Source organism: Betta splendens, chromosome 1 (genome assembly GCF_900634795.4).
Source record: "Betta splendens chromosome 1, fBetSpl5.4, whole genome shotgun sequence".
In the NCBI taxonomy this organism is placed as follows: domain Eukaryota; kingdom Metazoa; phylum Chordata; class Actinopteri; order Anabantiformes; family Osphronemidae; genus Betta; species Betta splendens.
In genome coordinates, this window is record NC_040881.3 from 9517796 (window position 1) to 9535036 (window position 17241).

General features: G+C 43.8%; 3 protein-coding genes across 5 annotated transcripts; 2 read left to right on the top strand and 1 right to left on the bottom strand.

The window, feature by feature from the left end:
* The first annotated feature begins 263 nt into the window (after positions 1-263).
* On the top strand, positions 264-3650 carry f8a (coagulation factor VIII associated). Its single transcript, XM_029157702.2, has 12 exons — positions 264-409; positions 772-818; positions 908-980; positions 1287-1446; positions 1647-1715; positions 1795-1915; positions 2009-2101; positions 2230-2294; positions 2408-2489; positions 2605-2651; positions 2951-3006; positions 3105-3650. The coding sequence occupies exons 1-12, from the start codon at positions 351-353 to the stop codon at positions 3184-3186; spliced, it is 954 nt and encodes a 317-aa protein (XP_029013535.1). The 5' UTR covers positions 264-350; the 3' UTR covers positions 3187-3650.
* emp1 (epithelial membrane protein 1) lies at positions 3552-7154 on the bottom strand. Of its 2 annotated transcripts, none has more exons than XM_029157703.3 (5): positions 7002-7154; positions 6249-6342; positions 5932-6031; positions 5574-5720; positions 3552-4826 (listed from the first exon to the last, which is right to left on the bottom strand). In XM_029157703.3, the coding sequence occupies exons 2-5, from the start codon at positions 6321-6323 to the stop codon at positions 4666-4668; spliced, it is 483 nt and encodes a 160-aa protein (XP_029013536.1). In that variant the 5' UTR covers positions 6324-6342; positions 7002-7154; the 3' UTR covers positions 3552-4665. The 2 variants fall into 2 exon arrangements, with proteins under 2 accessions (XP_029013536.1, XP_029013537.1); XM_029157704.3 differs by having other exon boundaries at positions 6938-7126.
* A 1636-nt stretch (positions 7155-8790) lies between these two features.
* On the top strand, positions 8791-16887 carry LOC114862177 (uncharacterized). 2 transcript variants are annotated; one of them, XR_008694616.1, is made up of 19 exons: positions 8791-9289; positions 9369-9515; positions 10105-10223; positions 10318-10498; positions 10597-10709; positions 10795-11986; positions 12165-12289; positions 12979-13237; positions 13465-13592; positions 13702-13798; positions 13909-14031; positions 14314-14486; positions 14875-14972; positions 15119-15246; positions 15405-15585; positions 15771-15915; positions 16439-16641; positions 16722-16760; positions 16840-16887. XR_008694616.1 is itself a non-coding variant. In XM_029162261.3 (19 exons), exons 1-17 carry the CDS (start codon positions 8848-8850, stop codon positions 16511-16513), a joined length of 3726 nt encoding a protein of 1241 aa, XP_029018094.1. In that variant the 5' UTR covers positions 8791-8847; the 3' UTR covers positions 16514-16515; positions 16722-16760; positions 16840-16887. The 2 variants fall into 2 exon arrangements, 1 of the variants encoding a protein (XP_029018094.1); XM_029162261.3 differs by having other exon boundaries at positions 16439-16515.
* The last annotated feature ends 354 nt before the right edge of the window (positions 16888-17241 follow it).

A 17241-nucleotide genomic window follows, 5' to 3' on the forward strand; every position in this document is an offset into this window, starting at 1 on the left:
ACGTCATCGTCTTAGGTGCAGGCAGCCGTGTCATCCTGTAACTTGTTGTGGAGGATCTCGTTGTGCCTGCTGTTTATTTGAAGCTGGGAGGCTGATTAGGCTGATCTTATGATTAGCAGAGTAAAATGTAGCACGGACGAAATTAAAAAATCTGCTTAATTAGCTGATCAACTCTTCAACTCTCGTGAGCTTCCTGATGTGCGGTTTAGGTGTAATTTGATTGACATTATTTTGGTACTTCCATCTACGCCCCGCCCTCTGCGCGCGTGGACCGCCTTCCACCAACCAATCGTCACGCTCCGGCCGGTCGGACTTCCTGGTTTGCCTGGGTTTGTTTTTCTGTGCTGACAATGGCAGCAGAGGGTGATTTTCTGGCGAGATACCGCGCTGTGTCAAACAAGCTCAAAAAGTAAGGCTTACAAAGACAGTACCCGAACGATACGCAGGCCTAAGTACCAGGTTTAGCTTAATGTCGCTTGACATTATGGGTAGAGATAGATAAATCTGTTAATGCTAATACGCTAAGCTAACCGTAGCTTATTTAAAGCTATGCCTAAGTCGTGTAAGTAACACCACATTAGATTTGTCTGTCGTGGCTTTGTGCTAGTCTTATCTTTAATACGAAAATATAATGTTGGTGAATGTAATTGTTCAGTCAGAATCTGCGTTAAACGACGTTTTTGAATATAATGTTTACGGTAATTTCACTGAGCTAGCCAGCTACGTTGCTGTTACGAGCTATAGAAAATTCATAGGTTTGTTTTATCGCAGGCGTTTTCTGCGGAAGCCAAATGTAGCGGAGGCAAGTGAGCAGTTTGGTAAGTGTCCCCTCATCACAAGCTGATTTATTTTTCCTCGTGTCAACTGGTTTTCAATGGCAGTAATGAGCTTTCGTGTCGTCTGTCAGGTCAGTTAGCCAAGGAGCTGAAGCAGCAGGACTGCCTGCAGTATGCTGCCTTCTGTAACCTGGCCATGGCTCGGTAAGATGCCGCTAGCTCACATACATACTCATCTGTGAACACGTACTGATGAAGAAATTCATTGTTTTGGTAACTTTAGTTTAAATATGAATTGTTTTAAGGGACACGTGCTAAAAAAATATAGACCAGTTCTCAGTTCCCAAATTTACAGTGAATTTATTGCAATAACCTATTGTTGCAGGTAAATCAACAACCAGTAATTGATTATCTTCTTCCTAGTTAATTGGACCAGAGATGGACAAAATTATTTGTTGTGATGACGTTTAATTTGCTTATTGCTGAAACTATTGGATGTCTTGACTGCAGATGTGAGCAGACTCTTTTTAACGCTCCTGGAGAGGCCCTGGCTTTAACCGATGCTGCTCGCCTCTTTCTTTCCTCTGAGAAAGAGAACTGGGCCCTACAAGCCCCGGGCTTCGATGAGCACCTTCAGGCTGCTCTCAACTGCTACAGCTTTGCCATCAAGGTGCACTATGATGTCTACTTCATGACATTTTAGAGCTTAAAGCAAATCTTGTACAAAAATGGTACATACAGGATGCAGTGGTTGCACCCTGTATGCACATTTTGTGGAAGACATTAACCAATAAGTGCTGTAAATTGCTGACATTGCTGTGAAACTGTTTCTGTAAATTAATACAATGCTGATATACAAATTATTTTCAGGTTTACATAGAAATGAACCAGCCTGTGATGGCAGCCAGTCTGTGTCTGGAACTTGGCAATGCACTCAAGGTAAAATTTGTTAGAGTTGACTATGGTTGCTATGTTTTACATCATATGTTATTCCAGGCTCCTTCTCCTACTTCAACAGGAGATGAACAGACCAGGAGAAGCTATTGTTCATTATCAAAGGGCTGCAGAGTTGCAGACACAAATGCCAATTGAAGCACTGCTGTCAATGGGAGAAATGGCTACTTGTAAAATTTTGACTCGTGAGCTCACACTCTTAATTTTCTTCTTATTAAGTAACTGGTCCATATTTTATATGCATGTGATTTGAGTTTGGATTCTATTCTATTTTGCAGGTGACTATGACGGTGCTCTGTCAGTTTTCACAGAGATGCAGCTGATGTGCCAGGAGAGGGGACTGCAGCTGCCTGGCACCAGCACCCCTGTCGGTGAGACTTAACATTTATTAATCTTTAACAAACCTAAAGATTCTACAATCACTGTTTCATTTTCTGAATTAGGATGTTTGCAGTTTATTTAATAACATTTACTGAAAACCTTTTTTAATTTCTCCAAGGTGCATTTCTAGACATTGTAGCAAAATGTGAGATCTCCAGAGTACTGCTGCTTATGTTGCTTGAGGTAAAACCCTGCATATTTTTTTGCACTGTTACACAGAAACTTAAACACCTGTAACTTGCCATATTTAGTTTCAAATGGCCATTAACTGACAGCTTTTCCATTTTGCTGTGCAGCCTCCACCCCAAAAGTTGTTACCAGAACATGCACAGACTCTGGAGAGATATGCATGGGAATCTTTTGACCCCCATAGTCAAGGTAAATGCCACTTGGTATATTGTAGAACATGCAGGATGCGTCTGAGTCTGCACAGGCAAGATTGCTGTGGTTTTAAGCCTTATATTATAAACACGTTTTTTGTTTTCTGTCACAGTAACCTTTCTTCCTGAAAACGTTTTTCTGCTCTTGCAGTCAGTAGTGGTGAGTTTCAACATCCACATTCCTCCTGATTTCACAGGATTTCCTGATCATTCTCGCCTTATTCAGTGAATGGCCTTCACATTACAGTGATGAATGCATTAAAGTTCTTGAAATTGTTTGTTTTGCTCTGCTGTGCTTTATACTCGCATGTTTAATGTGAAATAGTCAGTATTAAGAGAACTTTACTCTTTTTTTATTAAGTTTTTGGAGCATCAACACTGACAACATTTGTCAAAGTCATTCAGATCTGCAGCTATGGTTTTATTTGTGCAGTGAATAACAGCAAATCTGTTTTGCAGATGGCATGTCAGGAAAAAGACACGGAGTCTCTCAAGTCTCTTCAGACTGAGTTATGGTAAGGTAATTTCCATAATGTGCTGAGGAATGAGCTGAATGTTTTTCATCCTAATTTTAAATATTAATCATGTGTTTGAATATTGTTTTCCTCTAAAGGCCTTTTCTGACTGCTGAGCAGAATCACCTTCTCCACCTAGTGGTTCAGGAGCGCATTACACCATCTGGCCAAGGCATTTAATAGTGCCGGTTTTACTTCCTTCCTCTGGGAACGATTCTTCATGTAATGGAACATTCTTGTTTCTGACTTGGCCTGTTGTAAGGCCTGAATAGTGTTTTCAAGACGTCAGTGTTGTAAGTTGCAGTCAGAGAGAAGCATGCAGTACAAAAAAGTGGACATTGTTAAGCAAAGCCAGGCAGATTTAGAAACAGTAGCGTTTTGTAGTACTGTACACAGACCTTCATTAGCCTGATGTGGGGATGTTTGTTAGGCTGTTTCACATAGACCTAAACCCAAGTGAATGCTACAAAACCGGTCCAATGAATACATATTTATTTTGTAATGACTGTTTAAGATTTATAGCAGGGTAATAAGTGAAACACAAATTCTTGTATAACTTGTTTTATTTATAATTGATATGGCTTAAATCCCAGAATAACAGAATGTTCTGTTGCATAGTTCTTTAATATAATTACATGAAACACTATTGTCCTCCATCACTGTTCACGTTATGTTGTTGTGTCCAAATTTAATGTATGATGATAGCAGCCAACTTCAGACAGAATATCAAACATGAGTAAAAACAGTTAATACAGCATCCTACAAAAACATAATGGTTACAATGTACATAGATTATGAAAAGGTTATAATATATTTATACGTTGTAAAAATAGTGATACACTGTTAAAACTACTTTTAAAGTAAGGCTTGTTTTTCCTGATTGTTCAAGTACTGCTACGGTCACGTTCACAAACACTCCGTACGTTTTGAGACACAACTTTACTTCTTAATTTTAGGAACCTGCAGTAATAGCTGTCATAACATAGTTCTACAGGATAATAAAGTACCACCATTACTCACTTTAAGGCTTTTACTGAAGACCTTTCTCATCTTTAACATTAGACACCTAAAGCAATAGCTTAACATTGTTTGATATACTCATTTGCTTCCTTATGTAGAAGCCTGGTACCATTATAGTGTGTGTACAGCAAATATGAAGTTAGAAGGCTTTAGTTGAATGAACAAGGGATGAAACCTACCCAGACAAACCACTTAAATAAAACTAAACTTGGTTCTTTTAACGCTGTAGTTCATGGACAATTCAAGCAAGATAAAAGTAGAAGTAGTTAATGGTTGAGCTTTCAAGATTTTGGTGGGCAGTTTGCTATGGACAGAGCTAAACTAGGATTGTACTTCAAGGGGTTGTCTTCTCTGACCAAAAGGTTAGTAAATGTATTTGTTATTTTTAAAGTACTACCATGAAACAAGTGCTTCATCACAATCATCAGTTTCAGTTTCATGCTATGGAAATATAACAAACCTGTAGCTCTTCATGTAAAATTTAAAAATATTCAAACTATAACCAAATGGCTCTTGTTATATAATGCCCCCATTTTCACTAGCTGCAGATGTAAAGCAGCTGTTTACACGTTTCACAAACTTCAAACTCCCCATAGTCAGAGGATCGAACCCAGCCATTCTCTCATTCATCCTTGGTTTTTACTCGTTCTTCTTACGCAGGACAAGGTAAGTGATGGTTAAGATGAGGCTGAGGACAAAAGAGACCCAGGCCAGTATATAAGAGTGTCCGTACCATCCATTTGAGTCATTGGTGTGAAGCGTATTCGTATAGATGGAGGCTGCTGTCATTATACACAGGCCTGCAGAGAGAGAAGGGGAAGTCACATACACCCCGACAAGCCCAATAGCAAGTGCAGTACATATTTTCCCTTATCACATATGAGGAGGGCTCCTACACCACTCACTCTTGACTAAAACTTTAAACCACAACTTTGACTGATGGACAGCATGCTACCTCTGACTTTATGAACCTGAAATGGGCACATTCCATCCATTTTTAATTCTACCATTTAAAGTGAGTGATGCTGAAGTTTGAAATTTCAACAGCATCCAAAAGACATAGTCACGGGCGAGTCGGCAGAGAACTGCACTCATCACCGCAGCCGTGTGTTATTGAAACCTGACATTGATCTGCCCTGTCTAGCTATAAAACAGACCAGTTGAACTAGTTTTACGTCCACGTCAATCTGCAAATGCATCTTTTTCTGGTTTTAGCTCCTGAGCTTTCCCAAAATTGTCTGCCTTCATCTAATGGAGCTGGAGGTGCTGCAGCTCAACATTAATAGACTTGGTAGCAAACATGATGTCAGCAGAGGCCCAGATATGCAAGATTGTTTAGGGATTATGAAACCGAGTCCTTAATAAAAACGCACCTTCATGAGGGAAAGAGTTGGCAGCTGAGACATTCTATTCAGTCATGGCATTAAAATTTATTGCACAGAAATCTAAATCTTCACACTACTGGTGTGAACCATCACACCATCAATAAGTACAAATATAACCCATAGTAAGTTAGCAAGTTAATAAATTGACCGCAGGTTACTTACAGGCGATGAGCTGTAAAAAGCCAGTGAAGGCGAACCTGTGGCCTTTGGGCAGCGTGAAGAGCTGGGCCACAAACACACACAAGGCTAAAATGGCAAAAATGCAAGCCAGCACTGAGGTGGCCTGGACCGTCTGGAAATACTCCACCGCTGCCGGACAACACAGATTCACAGTCAGTTTTACATTCCCCTTCAGCGTTATGATCAGGTTTTATATATGTGCTACACACAGTATTTTCTTATACTATTCATATGCTGCTTATGGTATGATCTGTGTCCACAGCTTAACATCTTAATCCTCTTGTGAGATCAAGTCATCATGTGAACTTATGCTGATGAAGGAAACAGCCCCAGTATTTACCGTCCTGGTAGTTGTCCACGTTGGTGTAGTGCCAGGCAGAGTCAGAAAACTTCCACCGGTACCACAGGTCGGTTGATTCTGTTTCAGTGACCCACCAAGCCTGAGGAACGGACCCGCATGCGGTGGATCAATAAAGGCACAAATATTATATACAAGCTGTTATTTTCAGTGTGTCAAGTGTTTTATCACAGTCCACTTCTACAGTTCTTATAGGGTTCTGTCTACATCAGTGTTGACTACATATTTATTGACCCATATTTAATGACAGTGAGGACTACGCTCGTGTAGTTGTGTGTATATAGTATATATAGACTTACACTGTCCATGGTGGCCACCAGAAGCATGATGATGGTAGCAATGTGCACCACGACGATTCCTGCCAGCATCAACATTATGGGCTAGTGAAAACTCCTGAGGAGGAAAAGGATGCGCTCTTTTACTTTCCATTCAATGAATTTGTAAAAAAGGCGTGGTCAAGTAGACGCGAACGCACCGCTTCCGCAAATAAACAGTCGCACTGTGAAAAAAAAACTTGATAAGAATAGAACCATTAAATGCGAGTCTCAACTCGTCCCAAAGCTAAGAATTACTTGGGAATAATACGCATTTGTTGTCACAGCTTCCTGCTCAAAACTTATTTTATAGAATTAAATAGCTCACGCTAATATACATCGCGTGTTGCTCAAAAATGCCAGAAGGCCACATTTTATTGGCCTTGAGTTGTTTGCTGCGACAAGAAAGGCGCATTTGTTGAGGCGGCGTTGGGACATTCCCAGAGGGCTCCAGCTTCACTCCACGCAGGCCCCCGACAAGAACGTCGCAAAAAGCGCGAGAAAACTTGCGGAACACAATAAACACGCGTCACACATCCGCACGCGCACGCGCTGGCGCCTTTTAAACTCCACGAGCAACGGTTCGGAGTCGCGCGTGGCTCTTTTTGGTGCCGTTTTGCGCTCGCGGCGGTTCCAGCGTCAACGCGCCGCTGAAAAACTTAAACCGAACTCACCTCCGCGGTCCGTGAAAAAAAAAACCCAAGTTCACGAAATGCAGACAACGTGGAGAATCACTACCTGAAAGCGCCTTAACGCACGACACACGACGCACCACCCGGGAGTTGTTTGGGAATGTGGAACTCTGTGGACCCACCCAGCTCCGGATTCACAGCACACACATCACACTGTTTTCCCTCGCCATTCCCTCTCTTTTCCCTCCAATAGCCCCACCCATAAAATTTCAAAAACTTTTCGCTCTGTGAATTGTCCACGCGAACCAAACGGCTCCGCACTCCCCTGCGTCTGCAAATGGCCATGTTGCAGCCTGAAAGCATCTATTGAGACGGAGTTGTGACGCCTCAGCAGTCGCATCTGCCCTGAAGACGTCCCGCTCAACCTCGAGCTGATGCTGTTTTCCTCTGTAACGACCCACAGTTACCTGTAGCTTCAGTAAAGCCGTTTCACTTGGAGGTGGAGATGCGTCTTGTGTCGTGCACAGCAGTTAAAACAGTAAAAGTGTAAAACTGAATCTCGGACGTGCTCATTACTCACATATGTATGTATAGAATGGGTTGGTGAGTGATAAATCAAATTTTATATGTCTATCTATGTGGGCTATTTTAATTAATATGTATTGTTTGTATAAACAGTAGGCTATTTGCTGAGCTGAGACATGAATATTGTAATGTGTCATATTAATACAGGTCTACTCTCTGTGGACCAGACCCTCTGGAATCAGATATCTCTGCTCGGGTGACTGAGGTTTAGTGTTTCATTCAGTAAGTCAGCTGTGCTTACTGAGCGACGATGGAGCCATCAGTGCGAAGCTCTGTTTTTATAGTGCTGAAATGAAAATCGCATGAGAGCCGTGTTATTGTCAGAGGGTGTGGGAATAGACGAGGGGAAGTACTTTCTCCCGGCAGGAAGCCTTAATAGAAGTCAAGATTAGAGCCATTATATCTGACCCCTGAAGGTTTGTCATATCCTCACAGTGAATGGTGAGTGGGTGCTGAGCAGCGCTCGCAGCACTTCTGAGTCAATGGAGCTTTCTATTCTTGTAACAACATGGGGGCTTCTGCTGAAAGTACTAACATCAACTGCAAAGTGAATATCTGCTGCAAAGATGTCAGATGACAATAATACTGTTTCTTTAACTTTGGCTGTCGGGGTTTTTTGGAGTATATGTATAAAGAGTGACTGTCAGACCACCCGAGCAGCACGAGCCATCTCAGACCTGAACCTATCACACATCCGCTTTAGGAGGGCGGCATGTTATCCTGATCGTACGGATAATGGATCCATCAGAGCTCACATGTAGACACTTTACGCTGAAGTCCTCACGCACCTCAGACACACTCCACTTCCCTTTGAACTGTCACTGGGCATTCTCCTAACGTCCAACTGGTTACCACAGCTGTCACAGCAGGACGTCCAAAAAAGTCAAAGCTGTTCAGACGTATTCAAACACTGAAAACCTGCCGACTCCATCAAAGTGATATAAGCACTCGTCTCCACAGCATCACAGCTTTAGACTGTTCCTTCAGAATCTGGACTTTAACTTTCAATTAGTTTTGGAGCTTCTATTATTTAAAATGCACTCATTTGCCCAAGTTAATGTATCTATAAACGTGGAACAAAACAAGGCGGCGTTCACTAAATAAAAACACTGATATGATCAATTAAACAGTACAGAAAGATTGAATGAACAGTAAACTGACTGAGATGTGTGTGTTTCCGCCAAGGTGGCCTCGCGTGCGCTTAATATCTTAGAAGGAACACGAGACAAGCGATAGAAGCTCAGCCTCTTCTGCGCAGCCGCAACACCTGCGCGTCAGCAGCTATTTAATTGGCTCGCGCTTGACGACGCTTAATTGAGCGTCCTCACGTTCAGCTGACCCGTCGGTGCGCGTGGGCTCGTCCGGTGATGTCTTTCAAACTAATTAGAGAAGTCGCTTTGTTTTTATTTGTTCCAACACTTTATTTATACACGTTTCGCGTTTGTCATTCGGTGAGTTTAGGGCAGCGGGCGGGAGATTTTACGTCTCACCGAGTTCAGGAGTCGCCACCTTCCACGAGCTGGAGAGAAATTAAACGACACGACGACGCCCATCAGGCGGAGTGGCGCTGGGCTGAACACGTTACCCGCGGCGCACGTGCGGACACGTCCAACCGGTCGCCTCCTCACCAGGTTCCGGTTAAGTCTTCTGACCTTCCCGGGAACACGCTCCCGCAGTCTAAAGCGCGGGAAGTTGATGAAACCGGCAGTGATTTCGCGGGCAGCAGCTTGTCTTGGGCCGCTGGTAACGCCAGCCTGGTACCAAGGTCCTCTGCGCCAGCCTCGGGTGGATACCAAGCAGATTTCACAGGTTAGAGCTGCTTAAAGGAAAACTTCGCCAACTTCGCACAAAATGGATCGGCAGAATGTCCTGTCCTTTTGTTTTGCAGGGGTCCAGGGGAAGCTTTTGGGCCCTCCGGCCTCCAGTCAGCATTTGTCCGAGTGGCTGGCTATGAGGCCCGAGGTTCAGTGTGATGACGGTGCTATGACTTTCACCGCCTCTGGACGGGGATTCGCACACCTGTTGGTGGACAGAGGTGAGTTATAATGTGGTGCCGAAAGGAACCGTGCACCTCTGTTAGAGAAAACTACAAACTAAAGCCCTTTTTTATCCTATAAAATGAAAAAGTTCTGACTATTTTACAATTATACATAGGTGTGGTTTTGTGTAGGTGTGTTTAAATTGATTAAACTGGTTTAAGCACTTTTTCCCTTTGGTAAACACTGAAAAAAATGATTTATGCCAGTAGCACAATGGTTGCGTCAAGCTGTAGGCCTTGGTGAGGAACGCCTCCTCCCTACAGTCATTGTAATCCTCTTTGGTAATTAGGTCAGAGCTGCAACCAGCTGTTTTTCATTTTTCATGTATTTTTTTTTTTTTTTTTTTTATCTTTTTAATTGAATAATTGCTTATGCTCTCACTTGTCAGATAAAACTGTTGGCTACAGTTGTTTTCACTGAACTTGGCAAATGCTCGGTTTAAGTTTTATAAATAGTGCGTATTTTGACACAGCTTGCCACATGCTCAAACCTGTTTCTGGTTGTAAGCATTCTTCTATCGTGACTCATTAATCATCTTGTTGTTGTATTTCTAAAATCAGCTGTTCCACATGTTTCTGTTTACAGAGGGAGCCTCTCCCATCTCCCTGTTCCATTTACCGCCCCACTGTGGGTACTCTGTGAGGACGTCATGGACTGACCTTGAAATGATGGCTTCATATGACTCGTGTTATATCATAAAGAAGGTACCTTTCTTTGTTTTCTTTGTTTTTTTTATCTGTCCAGTATTTGTTCCTCTTTGTGTTTATTATTTCTTTTGTTTCTCCTTTCTTCTGTCAGAATGACAGCTTTGTGCTGCCCATGCTGTGGTGGGGAAGCCCACTCAAACTCTCCTGTCCGGTGAAATTGTCTCCTGACCCTTCATTCTTGGTCTCTGCCCCGTCGGTCTTTTGCTCCTCCTCCACCATGGCAGTGCAGATATATGGGCACAAAGAGGATGTACAGCTGTTGGGTGTCATGGGTAATTGGGTGTCTTTGAATGTACATTGCTAATGCCTGTGACTTCAGCTTGGTGCGGTAGTTTGTGTTGTGAACCAACTACAAACATGTGCGTTACAGTAAATGGAGGCTGGGGTCCGTTCGTGTCTGATGGCTGTGCCTATCATGGCTCATCCCAACCGAAGAAGCTTACATTCTTCATCCCCTACAGTGCTGCTTGTATCAACAGTGGAGTAAGTTGTTAAAGTTGGATGGATTATTTTAACAGATGATGGCGTGAACCATTTTTTTATAAAACTGTGTTTCTCTCAATTTCAGGATGACTTGCATCTCCATCTTACATTTGACGACCAGGAGTACGTTCTCTCGTGTCCATCCGATCCTCGGCTTCTCTCCATTCCGACTACTCCCCCTCCACCTCCTATTGACCCTCAGTTTAGATCTACCTCTGATCCTGGTAGATCCTTGACCACCCCCACTTCTCATCTTCCCACCCAGAAGCAGACTGCTCAACTTCCACAATATCCCTTCCTCCCCCAGATGCCCCAGGTGTTCCCTCCTGGCTCCCAACCGGCTCGCCCCTCTCAGCCTCCTCCTGGCAGTCCTCCTGGACTCCAGCCCTCACAGCAACAGTTCATCTATCCAATGGTGTCTGGTGAATGGCCGTATTTTTCTGTAGTACCTCCAAAATACCCTTATCAATCTCCAGTGGTTGACCATTCTTTTAAATTGCCTCTGAAATCTCCCCCCTATCTCTCTAGTCTGTATTACCCCCATATGCCCTTTAAATACCCCTCAGTGACAACAGCTCCCACATCTGTTACTACAAAAGCTACATTTCCTCTTGCTGCTCCTCCAGCAAGCCCATCACAGAGACCCGCAGGCAATCCATACTACCCTCAGTATTATTTTAAGGTACCTAACAACCCTGCACCCAGTGCAGCACCAGGGACCAAGGCTCCTCCTGTTCTTGCTCCTCTCCAACCTCCACCAAAACAACCTGTAGGTCCACAGTACCAGATCGGCCCATTTTACCCACCTGGTTATTACAGCGCTTATTTTCCTTATGGACCAGTGTCCTACTCACAGTTTGGCCCCAAAGTGCAATCGCCTTCTCTACCTTCTACCACCACTAAGATAACGGATCCCAGTTCACCTGACCGTTCTGCTTATCCCCCTGGCCAGTTTTACCCTTACCTCCCCATGCCTCCACCACTACCCCCTATCAAAGGGAATCTACAGGCCACCTGCCCCTTTCACACCTTGTGTAGCCACCATTTTTCCTATCACTTTCTCTACCATCCATATTATCCAATTCCTCCATATTCCGACACTCAGTTAGCGCCTACCACTAAACAGCCTTTACCTACCACCACTCCTACCACTACAGCAGCTACGACGCCACCTACCCCAGCCAGTGGCACTACGCAGATGCCTTATGTCCAGTGTTTAATGGGGTGGGTGACCATCCTCCTGCCTTTTGCTCACCCAGATTCCATCCAGGTCAAAGGTCAGTGTTTGAGTTTTTAATTTAAACCACCAAACTGCAGTGAAAGTGTGTTTACTTTTGTAAAATCTAGTGTTGGTCACTAATGATGAACTCAGTCAGCGTTTTTCCTCAGTATTTTTGTCAAAGGAATCGGATGAATGAAGATGATGATCTGAAATGTTTGTTTTTTTTCTGGCAGACCAAATGAATACGTGGCTGTTCCTCTCCAGTGTGTCTCCACTGTGTGGGTACATGATGCAGATGGCTGAGGGCTCTGGGGTAATCCTTCACTCTCCTCTGCCTGCCTGTCACAGCGAGTCACGGGTGAGAGCCTCCACCATGCTTCGTCATTGCCTGCAAATGTGTCATCATTATATAACGGCATGACATTCACCCATGTCTGTGTGATTTAAAATGTATGATAAAAGCTTGCTGCCAAGTCGTGGAATGACAGGATGCACTTCTTCCCTTTTTACTTAATGATGACGATGCAAAGCACAGCAGGGTCATTCATGAGCTCAATACATGCACCCTTCCCTTAAGATTTTAAGTATTTGCAGCATGTGTTATGTTTTATTGTTATCAAATGTAATGTATTTAAAAGATTCAGTTAAATGTTATGCACCTAAGACTTAACAGACTGCTTTATGAAAATGGGAGGGAGGCATGCCTTAATACAGCCCAACACAATGGCACCACAAAGTACAAAACTATCTCAGATTGCTGACGCTGGTGGTTTGTACCACTTGGCTTGTCACTGCAGCGATTTACGATGGCAGCCCTGCTTGTATATGGAGCACAGACTTGGCTTTTCCCAGTCAGCTCATATTTATGATTGATTCCATATGGACTGGTTACACTGTTTGTTTCTGGGGGGATTTTTCATGTTCTGTGCAAACTGGTAGGAACTTTATTTTGAGTTGAGCTGAACAGGAAGACTATTTTTAAATGCAGTAGCTGAAAGGCCTGCGTGGTTGCTAATTCTGACTTTATTGATCTTCCTCTATCTGTAGACTCCCACAACCATTTCCTTAACTCTGAGGTTTTGGGACCTGGCTGCAGGGCGCTATAAGATTGTGGAGCCACAATGCTCATATGACAGTCTGTCAAAGAGTCCTGCACCACTTCAACAACCAGTCACCCCTCGCCCCTCCATCACCACCAATGAAAACATTGGTCCGATAGTTCTCCCGAGGAATAAAGTTGTCTGCTCCTCCCATCAAATGACTGTGGAGCTCCCCTCTGGTTCCATTTCTGGAATCGTTGTTAAAGGTGTGCTTGTATATATGGTTTATGTGCATATGGTTGCTATCAGCTCTGCATAACTGGAATTTTAACCTCCTACAGGGGAGCCGCTGTGCTGTACAATTGAGTGGGGGGTGGGGGAACGGTTTGCTTTGATTGGGCTGCATTTAAACTGTGCCTCATCATGCTGACGGCTGCAATTGTGCCATTTATTGTCCAAACAAAAGTAAAACTTTGTACTTTCCTAATTTCAGACATCAAAGGGAATGAGATGAACCTCCATGATGCCCCAAAGCACTGTGGGTATTCTGCAAAAGAAGGCAAAGGTGGCAAAATTCATTTGAGCCTGCAGTTGCACTCCCACTGCCATATGAGCGTGCAGGCAAGTATCGACTGGGAATCCATACTGAGCCCATGGCCTTTTGTGTAATTGATTATTCACTGTACCTAATCATGACTGCATAATTGTTTTTGTTTTTATTAAATAAAAGGATAAAATGTACATCATCACTGTCATCTACATGACAGTCAATGGGAAAAGGGAGGCGCAGTTTTCTTGTCCGGTTGTCAGCTCTGGGGCTGGGAAAGGTAAATAGATTTTATGTTTACACCTCTGCAGTGAGCCAGAGGGTGTTTTCTCTCCGGACATTCAGAGCTATTTTAAATGTGTGGCTGACATTTGTTGCGCTGTCCCTCAGAGTGCAACCTTCCCAGCGAACAGCGTCTCCCCTGTGGATCCGGCCCTGTATCCCAGACACGGTGCCTCTCCATGGGCTGCTGCTTCAGCAAGCACCCCCCTGCCTGCTACTACCCCATGGATGGTGAGCTGCAGCTCGTATCCCCGTTTGGCATTTTTGTGCCAGTTAGCTGAGTGCAGTCGAGGCGTTTCGAGCACATAAATGTAAGCACTGCAGCTGCTAGATATGTGAAGAGGCACACTTAGGGCCAGCACAGCATGATTCAAGCTGGAGGAGACACACAATGTGAAAAGGGTATAATATACCTTGGGTCTCATTATCAATTGCCTCCTGAGATTTCTGACCTTTTGTTTATCTGACCTTTACATAACTATTCATGTGCATCTGCTGCTGTGTGTCCTCCAGAGTGCACTGTTGACCGCCACTTTGTGTTCTCCGTGCCTGCCTCCCTCACGGACCCCCCTCTTTCTCCTTCTATGCTGGTTACTGATGGAAACTCGACCTGCAAGCCCGAGAGAGTGACCTCTGACTTTGCCGTGTTCAAGATTCCATTGGATGACTGTGGGACAAGGAGAGTGGTAGGCAGAAAGTTGCATGATGCTTGATCGATGTGGACATAGTCATACGTATTTCCCCAATAAGCCCATGAGTGAAGCGCAGTGTTTTGAGCTCTAGCTGTGCCTTACTGCCATAGACCCTAGAAACTATTAACCATATCACTGAGTTGCATTATTGAACGGTATGCTCTCATGACTGTGACCTCAGACTTTTTCATTTTTATTCTGATTATTTTTTTGGTAATTGATCTGTGCGCTGAGATGTGAGTAAAAGACCAGAAAATAGTCAGACTAACTGGTTTGGTCTTTAGATTTGATCAGGAAAATCTTCACCCTAATGTTGGTCAAGTGGACCTGTCCCTTTTGAATATTGTCTATATACTAAACTGGTTCCATCCTGTCTGGACAGATGGTGGGACAAGCAGTAATCTACATGGTGGAGATCATTAACAAGGTTCAGGCAATTAGCCTTAACTATGGTACAATCACAAGAGACTCTCCAGTCAGGTGATTACCAGTTTAGACACTAGACCATTTTAACCATATGCAAATTACTGACATGAGTGTTGACACAGTCACATTTTGATCTGGATATGATCCAAATATTCCTCTTATCAGTTTTCGTGTTGAGTCCTTGACTTCCTCTTGCTCAGGTTGTTGGTGGAGTGCCGGTTTCTGCCAGATACTGTCCTAAGTGTGGGCTACATGGTTAAAACTCCCACCCTTGGACCTGAAGTTCATACACAGGGGACATTTGGAGTCCAGCTCAGAATTGCCAAAGGTAAATTGATTTTTTTTTTTTTTTTTGAAACCAAAGATGGATAGAAATTCCATCACCATGTTTTGGTGATCAGTAACAGAACCTCTAGCTAGCTTTTTAGTCTGTGGAATGTGCTCTCATAATCTCCGTATGCTACAATCCACCTCCTCTTCTCCCAGACGCCCAGTACAGCAGCTACTACCCTCAGTATCACCAGCCCCTGCAGATGCTGCTGGGAAAACCTCTCTACCTAGAAGTGCGGCTGCTCAACACCCCCGATCCCAGTTTGGTGCTGCTGGTGCACTTCTGTGTGGCCTACCCCCGCTCTGCTACAGCTGTGTGGGTTCTGCTTTACAACGGGTACGTTGAAATGTTCTGGTTGAGAAAAGCACAAGTAATATGTGAAGCCTAGCAAAGAGGTGTACTGTGGTAAAAACACTTAAGTTTTTTTTTTTCCACCATAAAGAGGTGCCTGTGTATTTATCCACATATGCATTTTTTTTGTTAGGTAATAGGCTGGCTAACTTTCTAATGCCACTTCCTAGGTGTCCGAACCCCTTGGATCCAGCCCTGCAGCAGGCTGTACTGTCTGATCCCCAGCCCTCCTCCCCACGGGGGCAGACCCGCCGCTTCACAGTCGAGACCTTTCAGTTTCTTCCTGATGGCGAGTTCGTGGACTTGGATGAAGAGGTAAGTACGAGCAGAGATCCTCATCAAATCTTGTTACGGAGTCTGGTTGAAGTTCACTTGTGAGATGGTTGGGGATTTTTCTGAATGCATTCCAAGGGTTGATCATCATTATTTTTGTACATAAAATAACTGCACCAAACAGTGAATGGTATAGTAGGTTACATGGGGACAACACTTCTTGAACAAGTACTAGGTAGAGGTAGATCTCAATTGCCCCCTGGTAATGAATAGTCTTGTGGTAGCTGCGATTTAATCCTCCTGTCTCATCTTAAATTTAAACCAACAATGTGTAAGTGTATGGGTTTTAGTAAAGGCAGCTACTCAACATAGGCGTGTAATGGAAAAAGAAACTGTTTACAGATGTGTATCTAAGTCCACAGTCATTATGACGGGGTGAGATGGCATTTTGTAAACCACAAATTCTGTCCAAATCTCAATTGCCACCAGCTGTTTGTCATAGCACAATGCACACTCTCTGGAGTCCAGACCCATTCAAATATACTCCTGCTTTCGTCCCACACAGATCTACTTCATGTGTTCGACGGAAATCTGCTCGCCGCGTGATGGGCCTTGTGTGGAGGGATGCTTCGGACAGTGACGGTGAGGAAAGTTGCCCCTCTACAGAAATCACCCACTACATCTTCGTGAACCTCGGCAGGAATCACGTGCAAGCGCCCATGAATGAGCCCTATTTGTCAAAGAACAGCCTGAGAGCCAGCATTTTCCGTATGACAGCAGGGCAATGATTTAATAATGAGGAGAATTTTGAATTATTTATCAAGACTGATCCATTTCCTGTTTTTCAGTTACTACATGGAAGATACTTGAAGTTGGTCGAGTTTGGGGTGAGGAGTATTTTAATTGTGTTCTATTAAAATAGTTTGACTTCCACTTTGAGCTGAGCTTCCTCGTTGTGTTTTTCAGGCCTCGTGCTCCTCTTCACCACTAATAAAAGCTGTTGAAGGACTCTGACACTGTTTGTTTTTGTGGTTCCTAAGCTAACAGCCATTGTTAAAGCAGCAAGAGGCACGCCAACAAAAAAGTGGGAGGCAGTTTTGTTTACATGAACCATTTGGCCCTTGGACAGGAGGTGACTTAGACAAAGTCCCCGAAGGCCTTCACATGCAAGACGTATAGTTACGCAAAGCTGTCTCACAGTTCATATGATCAGGAGGCGTATGGGAGCTGAGGTGCAGCTAAACATGAGCCCTTATGGAATATTTCCACCGTAGCTCAACTCTACACGGCCAGATTAACCTGCTTGGTGACGCGGTGCTGACACACCCATTGCATGTGTGCTGTACGGTTTACTCAATACAGAGGATT